Here is a 13241-nt window from a genome sequence, read left to right on the forward strand (position 1 = left end):
CATGCCTAAGTTTGCTAGTCTTGCCAATGAAAAAATCATTAAAGTAGTTGGGAATATCAGTGGATTTTGTGATGAATGAGCCATCTGATTCAATGACTGATGGAGCAGAGTTTGCCTTTTTGCCCAAAATTTCATTTAAGGTGCTCCAAAGCTTTTTACCATAATTATGGTCATTTATCTTTGTTTCATTGTGTAGTTTCTTCTTCTTTTTATTCAGTTTAGTCACATAATTTCTCAATTTGCAGTATGTTTGCCAATCGGTTGTACAGCCAGACCTGTACAGCCAGACCTATTTTGTGACGTTGCATGAAGCCAAAAGTAAATCCTAATGCCTGCCTCCTGAATCCAAGTGTTTGACACAGGGGAGGGGACCAGTAACTTTATGATCAAACTTTATCAATGTACCAACTACAGTCATTTGTCATATTTGGGTCACCCTACTTTGAACTGGTTTCATTCTATCATCATCATGTGCAACTTAATACAAAAAAATCCCATCTCAAGAGGTTTAATTAAACAATGACTTTAGTAAGTGCCTATTAAGTGCCAAATAAAGTACAGTGCCTTGCAAAAGTATTTATCCCCCTTGGCATTTTTCCTATTTTGTTGCATTACAACCTGTAATTTAAATTGATTTTTATTTGGATTTCATGTAATGGACATACACAAAATAGTCAAACTTGGTGAAGTGAAATGAAAAGAATAACTTGTTTCAAAAAATTATACAAAATAAATAACGGAAAAGAGGTGTGTGCATATGTATTCACCCCTTTGCCTTCAGAAGTCACATAATTAGTTAAATAAAGTCCACCTGTGTGCAATCTAAGTGTCACATGATCTCAGCATATATACACCTGTTCTGAAAGGCCCCAGAGTCTGCAACACCACTAAGCAAGGGGCACTACCAAGCAAGAGGCACCATGAAGACCGAGGAGCTCTCCAAACAGGTCAGGGACAAAGTTGTGGAGAAGTACAGATCAGGGTTGGGTTGAAAAAATATATCTGAATCTTTGAACATCCCACGGAGCACCATTAAATCCATTATTAAAAAATGGAAAGAATATGGCACCACAACAAACCTGCCAAGAGAGGGCCGCCCACCAAAACTCATGGACCAGGCAAGGAGGGCATTAATCAGAGAGGCAACAGAGACCAAAGATAACCCTGAAGGAGCTGCACAGCTCCACAGCGGAGATTGGAGTATCTGTCCATAGGACCACGTTAAGCCGTACACTTCACAGAGCTGGGCTTTACGGAAGAGTGGCCAGAAAAAAAGCCATTGTTTAAAGAAATAAATAAGCAAACACGTTTGGTGTTCGCCAAAAGGCATGTGGGAGACTCCCCAAACATATGGAAGAAGGTACTCTGGTCAGATGAGACTCAAATTAAGCTTTTTGTCCATCAACCCAACACCTCTCATCCCCCCGAGAACACCATCCCTACAGTGAAGTGTGGTGGTGGCAGCATCATGCTGTGGGGATGTTTTTCATCGGCAGGGACTGGGAAACTGGTCATAATTGAAGGAATGATGGATGGCGCTAAATACAGGGAAATTCTTGAGGGAAACCTGTTTCAGTCTTCCAGAGAATTGAGACTGGGACAGAGGTTCACCTTCCAGCAGGACAATAACCCTAAGCATACTGCTAAAGCAACACTTAAGTGGTTTAAGGGGAATGTCTTGGAATGGCCTAGTCAAAGCCCAGACCTTAATCCAATTGACAATCCCTGGTATGATTTAAAGATTGCTGTCCACCAGCGGAACCCATCCAACTTGAAGGAGCTGGAGGGGGGGGGGGGGGGGGGGGGGGGGGTCTGGGTGAATAGTTATGCACGCTCAAGTTTTCTGTTTTTTTTTTGTCTTATTTCTTGTTAGTTTCACAATAAAAATATTTTGCATCTTCAAAGTGGTAGGCATGTTGTGTAAATTTTATGATACAAACCCCCCAAAAATCCATTTTAATTCCAGGTTGTAAGGCAACAAAATAGGAAAAATGCCAAGTGGGGTGAATACTTTTGCAAACCACTGTATAAGGGTTGACCGTAACAGCGTTGACCGTAACAGGGTTGATGATTTAATCTTAAAGCTGCAATATGTAACTTTTTGGGCGACCCGACCAAGTTCACATAGAAATGTGAGTTATAGATCTGTCATTCTCATTGAAAGCAAGTCTAAGAAGCGGTAGATCTGTTCTATGTGCGATATTTCTATGCTTCCCGTTCTTAAGTTTCATTTTTGTGTCTTTTACTTTTGGTTTTGTACACCAGCTTCAAAAAGTTGAAAATACAATATTTTTGGTTATGGAAAATACATTTCACAGCTGTTTAGAGGGACAATGATTCTCTACACTATACTTGCTTGTTTTGTCACATAAACTGAAATTAATTGAACTATTAGAATTTTAGCAACCAGGTAATGGTGGAGGGATTTCAGCATAGTGCATCTTTATTAAATCAGACATAAATCCCCTTGTGACAGGGTAAATGGAAACTTGTTGTGTGCAACAGGGAGGGGCAATTGACTGCAAGCTTAAAAAAAACAACAACTTTAAAATCATTTCATTTCTGTTTATCTATGGGTAACAGGATTGTGACGTGTTATGCTCAACCCACTAGTTTTCCACCACCAAAACAAATGGCCAAAAAGAGTAGAACCAGCTCACCTGCTTTCACACTATGATTTCACTATTAGACATTCAATGTTTCTTTTGAAAAAAATATTTAAAAAGGTATAGTTTCACCATATTAAAACGAGAGTTCAGTTCATGTAACAGGGTTGACTTAAAATGAATAAAAAAAATTGAAATCACTAATCACATATATAAATAATATTCTTTAGAAATGACTTTGTCAAAGCAACAATATAACTAGATCTTTACAAACTTTAGGGTTAAGTGGGTTAAACTCTTCCTGGAAGTCACAGAGGGTGCACGAATACTGAAAATGCTGATTTTTGGTACTTTAGCAAGTATTTTTTCATATTACAAATCTGATTTATCGAATTCTCTTTGTGGTCTATAATAAAGGGCACATCATTGAATATATCAGCCTTTTAAAATTAAACATTGGTGCACAATTTCTACTTAAAATATTAAACAGACGCAAAAGGCACTCATTTGGTTGAACAACCCATAAATGTTTTAAAACTAGGAACTAGGAATGTCTTTTAGAATTCAGTTCATTTTTAATGAACCAGAGGACACTTATCCAATACCCACAATTCATTTTTAAAGACACACCTCTCTTAGATCAGGATGATGTTCTAAATCCTTTGGGGGCCTGGTGGAGCTGTCACATCCAGCTCTGCTGCTCATTATAATCAGGGTTGGGGAGTAAGTGATTACATGGAAGGAGTTACATGTAATTTGATTAAAAAAACTTGTTTTAACTGTAATCAGTTATGTTACTAGCAAAAATATTGTGGTCAGATTACAGATACTTTTGAAAAACTAAATGATTACTTCTTGGATTACTTTTGCAGAAATATACATTATGAAACCTTTCTGTTTTCTCAATGAAATTCAATTCAGAATTGAAGAAAATGGTGCAGCTTTATGTTTGTTCCACCTGAGCGAGTCTGACCACAAGTCAGAGACCACTATGATGACACAACACATGCCTATGATGGATCCTTTGGATCCTTTGTCTTTTTCTAATGCCTCTTAAGGGGAAAGTAACTGAAAGTAATCCAAAAGTAATGTTACTGATTACAATTTTGGACAGCTAACTAGTAACTGTAACGAATTACATTTAGAAAGTAACTTACCCAACCCAACACATACACATTCATGGAAATGAGTCTCGATATTTCAACCTTTAATTTGCTGACAGTGTGTCAAACCCCAGGCTGGTTCCATGGGTCTGGAGAATAAATGGAAGAATGTATTCTTCTTCTCTGTTTGATGATTGATATATAATCCATAATCTATCCAAGTAGCAAGCAACCTTGTTAATTGTCAGTGATAATCATTTCACATGCTTTGCAATCCATAGTCTCTCCCATGGGCAAATTTATTTAGTTTAGTGAATCTGCTGTGTCACAATGTCTGGAACAAAACAAGGCTGGAACATGAGAAGACGATGTGAATCATTAAAACAAGAGTGAAATAAAGGTCTCATCACCCCTCAGAAAGAGTTAATGACCAGACTTACACTAGAACGTTAGAAACCTGTCTGGTTAGGGTAGGTAATAAGGATATGGACTGCATACCACAAATGAAGCCCTGTTGAGAGAAATGTGAGGCAGGTGGCCCCAGGAACCTGTGGATGATGTTATTAAGTTAATTACTCTCTCTTACATTCCGGAGAAGATAATTATCAGAGCATATCTCTTTAACACTGTGCTCAATGGATTTTCTATCCATTGTTGAGGGCTCCAGGAAGACTTCTGTCTTTTCTTTGTTATATTGCTCCGAAGGTTGAAGTATTCTATGCATTCAAGAATGTTAAGGTGCTTATCTCTCATCACTTTACTGTACTGTATTACAGTATATAATGGATTGATATGGTTAGTGTCACTTCACACATAAAACAACATGTGCCTGTCTCACAGCATCCACTGTCTCACAGCCCATCCAGGCAATTCATAAACTTTATCTCCACTGGGAAAAAGCATCTCGACATGTTTTCCCATTGCTTATTGACTAGCATTTGATTTTCAACTGAGCTGTATTATCTGTGACTCACTGCCTCTGTCTGGATGTGATGCAGGCTTTGCAGGGACACCTGGCTACCTGTCTCCTGAGGTCCTGAGGAAGGACCCATATGGCAAAGCTGTGGACCTGTGGGCATGCGGTAAGCAGGACGACTTTCAGATATCCACCTCTTTCCTTGTTTGTTTTTGTCTACGTCTGAGTTGCTACTCCCTACAGAAAAGACTTCACACCTGGTGTGATGAGTTTCCTCATTTATACATCTCAAGCTTTATGTTATCTCAGTTGGCCAGACTGGGGATTGCTTCATATTCTAACCTACTAAACCTATGATTTAGTGCACCAGTTTATTTATGGGGGTCTGTCGGTTTCATCCCAAGGTTCAGAGATATGCTCTCTGTCAGAGCAGAGGAGAGAAGGCAGCAGTGCGTTGATCTGATCTGAGCTCTCTCTCCACTCTTTGGGTTCCAAAAGGGTACTTTTTAGTTCCAGGTAGAACTCTTTTGGGTTACATGTAGAACCCTCTGTGGGAAGGGTGCTACATGGAACCCAAAAAGGTTCTACCTAGAACCAAAGGGTTCTCCCTGGAACAGCCAAAGAACCCTTTTTGGTTCTAGATAGCACCTTTTTTTCCTAAGAGTGTATGTCTATGTACATACTGTACCACAGGCCTCTGTGTCATCAAGGTGGCAGAATTCACGCTCCAATTGGCCATCCTTTGGTCTATTTAGATAGACGATCTAAATTATTCCCGATGTGTGGACAACTTTTACCTTGAATGTATATATCAATATCAAATGAATCATATATAAACATTGACAATATGTAGTGGTACTGGGACTTTTCACATTGAGCTGAGCAGCTAAACTTGTCACATGCTTTGTAAAAAACAGGTGTAGACCACAGGAGGTTGGTGGCCCCTTAATTGGGGAGAACATGCTCGTGGTAATGACTGGAGCGGAATCACTGGAATGGTATCAAACACATCAAAAACATGGTTTCCAGGTGTTTGATGCCATTCCATTTGCACCGTTCCAGCCATTATTATGAGATGTTTTCCCTTCAGCAGCCTCCTGTGGTGGAGACTAACAGTGAAATGCTTACTTACAGGCACTTCCCAACAATGCAGAGAGAAAAATATAGAAAAAAGAGACAATGAGTAACACTAACTATATACACGAGGTACCAGTACCGAGTCAATGTGCTGGGGTACGAGGTAATTGAGCTAGCTATGTACTGTACATATAGCAGTGGCGGTCAGTGACGTTTAAGATGAGGGAGGATGTTTTTTTTTGTGACACATGGGCTGACGGTGACATTCAATACCGCCTTGCACACTCTTGCCTGCATCTAGCTGATATAGGGTGTAATCATTAGTCCAACAGTTGCAAACGAGAGTTTATAGTGGACACATTTCCAATGGTCCTCCCCTTCCTCCCCTGAGGAGCCTCCACTGACATATAAGTAGGGGTAAAATGACTAGGCTACAGGATAAATAATAAACATTAGCAGCAATGTATGTGATGAGTCAAAGTAGTTAGTGCAAAGAGGGTCAATGCAGATAGTTTGGGTAGCTATTTGGTTAACTATTTAGTAGTCTTATGGCTTGGGGTAGAAGCTGTTCAGGGTCCTGTTGGTTCCAGACTTGGTACACTGGTACCGCTTGCCATGCGGTAGCATAGAGAACAGTTTGTGACTTGGGTGGCTGGAGTCTTTTTTAGGGCCTTCATCTGACACCGCCAGATATAGAGGTCCTGGATGGCAGGGAGCTCGGCCTAAGTGATGTGCTGGGCCGAATGAACTACCCTCTTTAGCGCCTTGCGGTTGGATGCCAAGCAGTTGCCATACCAAGCGGTGATGCAGCCAGTCAAGATGCTCTCAATGGTGCAGCTGTAGAACTTTTTGAAGATCTTTTCATACCAAATCTTTTCAGCTTAAATAAATGGGGAAATTATATTATTTTATACTAATAGAATTGCTCAGAGATATTAATGTAACCACATACACACACACACACATACTGTACATGCATACATATGTGAGGGATCAAGGTTCAGAAGTATCGATTTCTGCAGAACCTTTTATTTTCACCAAAGATAGAGAGATGTATGTGATATATGCTAGTTCATTCTTGAGTAACTAGAGTGATGAACAGTCTCCTATTGTATAGTGATGTATGATGTCTGTGCCAGGTGTGATCCTGTATATCTTGCTGGTGGGCTACCCTCCATTCTGGGATGAGGACCAACACAGACTGTACCAGCAGATCAAGGCTGGGGCCTACGATGTGAGTCACATCCCTCCTAGCTCCTGTTCTTAACAATACGATACCCCTCCATTACTCTACTGCTCACGGCTGCTGGGGAACAGTTGAAATGCAGTGTCTCTCCAGGATTGTGTAACGCACCAGTTTCCAAGGAGATTAATCATCTTAAATTCAGTGCCTGGTATAATGGTGGCTTTCTGCTGGTAGGAAAAAAAGATCTGCATGTTTTTTCTTCTTCAATTACAGTCATAGTATCCCATGGCACCCTTTCTTATTCATCTACTCTGCCTACAGACTTTGGAAAATCGTTTGGAAAATGGATTTTCGCTCATTCGAATATAATCACCAGCTTTAATTCCCATGATTTATGTATATGTAAAGGCCATCAGCTCTGTGCTATGTCTCCTCTTATATATATACTGTAGTTCCCCTCGCCGGAGTGGGACACTGTTACACCAGAGGCCAAGGATCTCATTAACAAGATGTTGACCATCAACCCTGCCAAGCGCATCACAGCCTCTGAGGTCCTCAAGCACCCGTGGATCTCAGTGAGTACAGAGCATGCACATCCGTACATTCTCACAATGATCACAATGTGCAGTAAGATTCGGCCCTGTGTCTAACCAGACTTTTGTTTCTCGTTTTCTCTCTGTCTACAGCACCGCTCCACTGTGGCCTCCTGCATGCACAGACAGGAGACGGTGGAATGCCTTAAAAAGTTCAACGCCAGAAGGAAGCTGAAGGTATAGTAGAGCTTTGGGAGCAAAATGAAGTGTAGATATGATACTGGAACATGACATGGTAATCTCTGTATTGTCCAGAGTAGGGAAAAAATATCAGACATACTATGCCACTAGTGATGGGGGTTTCAGTCCAATAGGACGGTTTGAATGAGGACGGAAATGTTATCAAGGCAAAATGGCCTTCGTGGCGCGATCTATTGAGGCAAAATGGCTTTCATTAAACGAGTCAAGATGAGAGGACGTCTCTTTGTTTCATTTGTTTCACATGGAAACTGTCTAATGCATTTGGTTTTGTCAGTACAGTTTTTGTGTTTGCCCTTTTACACAACCCCTTTTAGGCAGATCCATTTAATTGTAATACATTCAGCTTCCACTTAGAAAATCTGAACAACCTACACCTTAAAACTACTGAATTGTGATATCATTCATGCAGTAATACCCACTGCTTTTTGAATAGAGTTTGCCAATGCACATTTTATTTGGTGCTGTTAAGACATAGCAACTGTTGAAGTACTCTAGGTCATTACCTTGACAGTAAGCAGCAATCCAAGCTGTTGATATTACATGTAAGCAACCTACTCAAGATGTTAACAATATATTCTCGCCAAGCTTGGTTGGCAACAAGAACACTGTGGCATTATAAACTGTAATTTTTTAGGAATCCTTTTGTTTTTTCATCTTATGTAACGATCCATCTCTCTTTGTTTAAAGGGTGCCATTCTCACCACCATGTTGGCGACCCGGAACTTCTCTGGTAAGTCATGTAGAGGTGCCTTGTCAGAACGTTCCTCCTCTCCATTCCTGAGTGAGAGTGGGCTTAATAATAATAATATGCCATTTAGCGGACGCTTTCATCCAAAGCAACATACAGTCATGCATGCTTCCTTTTTATTTTACGTACGGGTGGTCCTGGGAATCAAACCCACTACCCTGGCATTGCAAGTGCCATGCTCTACCAACTGAGCTACAGACTAGAGGACAGCTTAACGGTGTCCCTAGGGAGGTCACTATCCTAGGGGAGTGACATGGTCTCAGATGGCTGCTCCTAGACTGGGGGGCTCCAAGCCCATAGAGCAGGGAGGAGATGATGACAGCTTGTGGAACTCACTGGTCATGCATCAGGACACTTCCCCATGCCAATTGACACTCCCCTGTCAGACACTTAGGTCCGGATATACCAACACATTCCCTGTCACATTCATTGGAATGATGTCTGTGATTTCTGTTCAAAACGGACACATTGTAGGACATTTAATTTTCTCCAGAGACTAAAATCATTCAAGGACAGTTTGTGTTAAGTCTGTAAAGCAATAGCTTAATGATAATAGGGAGGCTAGAAGAGGCTGTCCATCTGTTAACTAAAAGGCTAGTTGTTATCACAATGTAGATTGTTGATTGACAAAGGTGCATGTGTTGTTGTCATCACAACCCACTTACTGTGGCTGAGCCATCTGCTTTTGGGTCCTCAGTCCCTCCATGACTTCAATCAGATGGTTCTGTGCCATGGAATCCACCACTGAACTAGTGGAACATAATGTGACTATTTACCATCCCTATGTTACTGTAATCTGCAATATTTTGTCAAAATCCTCTAATGAAGGAGTCACAGTTGAACATTGTTTCGAAATAACGTGGATGGAGTTCCATCTGGCATGTAGCCTTACTGTATGTGTCTTTGGCAGGCTCCCCTTACAACATAAGGCCATACAATCCCAGGATCAATGTAGGCACCTTCACCGACGTAGAGATGGAGGGATCCCCTTCCAATCTCACAGTTTACACATCTCTACCAATCTCCATCCAGCAGAGTTTATCTCCCCTCATAGCTCCACATAACCATTCTTATATTAAATACATGGACCTGAAGGGGACAACAGGGGAAAGTAATAGCAGTGAGGGGCCATCTTTACATGGGTCGCATTCTCATACCAGTCAGGAATAGACCCCCACCCCATATCTCCCACCTGCCAGGAAATTCTGTCTGAAAGCCAACCCCCACAGCACTGACCCTAGATGCCTTGTGGACTTAAAACCATCTCAGCACCTCTAAGCACTACCATTCATCTTTCCCTTTTTCCCAGTCTATCTTTACCCTCCAGATAGCTGTTGAGAACTACAGTCCACAGATACTGCATACGGCAAGATTACAGCTTCATGCCTATTTACAAAGCCCCCGCTATCCAGATATTGTGGCTGGAGCCAAATCTCCCCTTTAAGCTTTTAATAGCTTTTTTTCCGAGCCTATTAACTTCTCCTATTATGCTTGGGGTGGGTCGGAAGTGCTGTATAAACGCTGGTCCAAGGCCAGATTTGCTTTTAAGATGATAATTACTGCGATTTGGATTAGGGTACGGAAAGCGGATCTCAGGCCAGTGCTTGGGGTTACCAGAGCCATTCCACTGCAGACGGGAGCAGACCAGGGGGAAATCCCATCGGCATACAGCCACACCCCCCAGCAGCAGGAGAGAGTGGGGTCACAGTGCCAGCGGGCTGCGAGGCTGGGGATCAGGCTACGCCCCAGCTGACGAGAGGCTATGCTCCACATGGCCCAGGCCCACTCCAGGGCTAAAATTAGTAGCCATGTTGATGAAAATAAAGTGGGGGAAACACCCTGGCTCAGCTCTCAGGAAGAGGACATAAAATACATGATTCCAGCTCAGAGACGAGGAGGAGGAGGAGGGGAAGAGGATAGGTAGAGGGAGCGGGTAACAAACTGGACCAGAGCACTAGGAACAACAGGACGTGGTGTCCTTTATTGGTCACAGCCAAACTTTAGAGAGTGAGGGAGTGGGGCTGGAATGTGCCCATGCTATCTCCCGATCTCAAGTGCTCCTATATCAGGGATCCCTCTCAGCCACCCGGCCAGGCTCTGTAGCAGAGCCCAGTCTGGATCGCCAGAACCTCTGGTGTTACACAATAGAGTAAACCGTTGGATTATTATTATTATTTTATTTTTTTTGTGCTTTATTTCCCTAAATACTCTTGTTTGACCAGTTGAATGACCTGAGAGAATCTTCAACAACCCGCTTGGTTTGGATACTCCTATTGACTCTTTGGCAATATGACTGTCTCATCGAGTTTATGATCTGTGGAGATCAGGAAGAGGGCTTGATTTGAAGAAAATATCACATTTTATTTCCCAGGAGACATATGGATCTGATTTACTCCGTTTTCTTCTAACTCTTTGCATTTGACTGAGAGTGTTGGCCATGCCCTTCGCCCTCCTCTTCTGGGCTTTTGTGCCCTGTTTGATCGCCCTGTCCCTGTTTCTCTTTGTGTCCCGCGCAGGAGGTAACAAGGCCAACAAGAAGACGGATGGTGTGAAGGTAGGACTCCAGCTCCACAGGGTTCTCTTCTCACAGTGGAATAAACCTGACCTGGAGGAGGACTTTTGGAGGCTAGCCTTTTAGTGTATATATCACACGCTATCGATAGACCATTGTCATTTCAAAATCTGGACGTTATTCAACATTTTGTGAAAGGTGAAAGATATTTTCACATCAAACCTTCACTGCAAAACGGAATAATCAAACATGCTCTTTGAAAACGTGTGAACACAGATCCAAGTACAATATAGGATTATGGGAGTTTGACTGTCTGCTCCATTCTCTCTGAACATGCTGGCCCCACCCAAAGCCCTGATCTCCTCCAGTACAGTCCCAGTGTGCAGAACTGGAGCTGCTAATAGCCCCCGCTTCCCTGTGTGTTTGCCCCTGTACACAGTCTATTGTCTCGGCCCCATGCCTTGGAGTGAGACTGGGAGGTGGAGTGGAGAGGTGTTATGTTTAGTTTTGACCTCATGCCACACGGTTCAGATGCACAGAGACAGCTGGCGGAGAAGCAGTCCAAGTTCAGTCATCTTTCTTGACATGAGTCCTTATGTTTACAAAGATGTAAACGCACACATTTCCTGACTATTTCCCCTACCAACATATGCAGTAGTACACCGGGGAACAGAAGATTCATATCAACTCTGTTCAACAACATGATTTGCTGCAACATAATTCAATGTTCAGCATATTGTCAATTAGATAGGTAGCTAATGAGATTAGTGCTTGGACATCTTATCTGTCTGAGAGCCAAAAGGAGAGTTTGTCTATTTGTTGGTGTTGTTTGTCTGTTCCAGTATTATCAGTGTGTCTCTGTGAGTTAGTGTGTGTGAGTTACTATATACAGTAACAGTCCAAAGTTTGGACACACCTACTCATTCAAGGGTTTTTCTTTATTTTTTTTACTATTTTCTACATTGTGGAACAATAGTGAAGACATCAAAACTATGAAATAACACATATGGAATCATGTAGTAACCAGAAAAGTGTTCAACAAATGAAAATAGATTTTAGATTCTTCAAAGTAGCCACCCTTTGCCTTGATGACAGCTTTGCACACTCTTGGCATTCTCTCAACCAGCTTCACCTGGAATGCTTTTCGAACAGTCTTGAAGGAGTTCCCACATATGCTGAGCACTTGTTGGCTGCTTTTCCTTCACTCTGTGGTCCAACTCATCCCAAACCATCTCAATTGGGTTGAGGTCGGGGGATTGTGGAGTCCAGATCACTTGATGCAGCACTCCATCACTCTCCTTCTTGGTCAAATAGCCCTTACACAGCCTGGAGGTGTGTTGGGTCATTGTCCTGCTGAAAAAGAAATGATAGTCCCACTAAGCGCAAACCAGATGGGATGGCGTATCGCTGCAGAATGCTGTGGTAGCCATGCTGGTTAAGTGTGCCTTGAATTCTAAATAAATCACAGACAGTCACCAGCAAAGCACCCCCACACCATCACACGTCCTCCTCCATGCTTCACGGTGGGAACCACACATGCAGAGATCATCTGTTCACCTACTCTGCGTCTCACAAAGACACGGCGGTTGGAACCAAAAATCTCAAATTTGGACTCATCAGACCAAAGGACAGATTTCCAATGTTCTAATGTCCATTGCTTGTGTTTCTTGGCCCAAGAAAGTTTCTTCTTCTTATTGGTGTCCTTTAGTAGTGGTGTCTTTGCAGCAATTCGACCATGAAGGCCTGATTCACGCAGTCTCCGCTGAACAGTTGTTGAGATGTGTCTGTTACTTGAACTCTGTGAAGCATTTATTTGGGCTGCAATTACTGAGGCTGGTAACTCTAATGAACTTATCCTCTGCAGCAGAGGTAACTCTGGGTCTTCCTTTCCTGTGGCGGTCCTCATGAGTGCCAGTTTCATCATAGCCCTTGATGGTTTTTGCGACTCCACTTGAAGAAACTTTCAAAGTTCTTGAAATGTCCTGGATTGACTGACCTTCATGTCTTAAAGTAATGATGGACTGTTGTTTCTCTTTGCTTATTTGAGCTGTTCTTGCCATAATATGGACTTGGTATTTTACCAAATAGGGCTATATTCTGTATACCACAACTACATTGTCACAAGACAACAATTGGCTCTAATGCATTAAGAAGGAAAGAAATTCCACAAATTTACTTTTAACAAGGCACACCTGTTAATTGAAATGCATTCCAGGTGACTACCTCATGAAGCTGGTTGAGAGAATGCCAAGAGTGTGCAAAGCTGTCATCAAGGCAAAGTTGCTGTCACAAACACTTT

General features: G+C 42.1%; 1 protein-coding gene across 1 annotated transcript in view; it reads left to right on the top strand.

Moving 5' to 3' along the window:
- The window catches only part of LOC311143013 (calcium/calmodulin-dependent protein kinase type II subunit alpha-like), a gene marked incomplete at its 5' end in the record, with an annotated part of 87737 nt that overhangs the window by 49971 nt on the left and 24525 nt on the right, over window positions 1-13241 (top strand). The window contains 6 exons of the mRNA XM_084178807.1: window positions 4708-4791; window positions 6842-6936; window positions 7341-7463; window positions 7575-7658; window positions 8370-8412; window positions 10947-10984. Of these exons, the coding sequence (XP_084034933.1) occupies window positions 4708-4791; window positions 6842-6936; window positions 7341-7463; window positions 7575-7658; window positions 8370-8412; window positions 10947-10984 (467 nt within the window). The remainder of the gene's footprint in view (window positions 1-4707; window positions 4792-6841; window positions 6937-7340; window positions 7464-7574; window positions 7659-8369; window positions 8413-10946; window positions 10985-13241) is intronic.

Source organism: Coregonus lavaretus (assembly GCF_964263955.1).
Source record: "Coregonus lavaretus genome assembly, chromosome: 15".
In the NCBI taxonomy this organism is placed as follows: Eukaryota; Metazoa; Chordata; class Actinopteri; order Salmoniformes; family Salmonidae; genus Coregonus; species Coregonus lavaretus.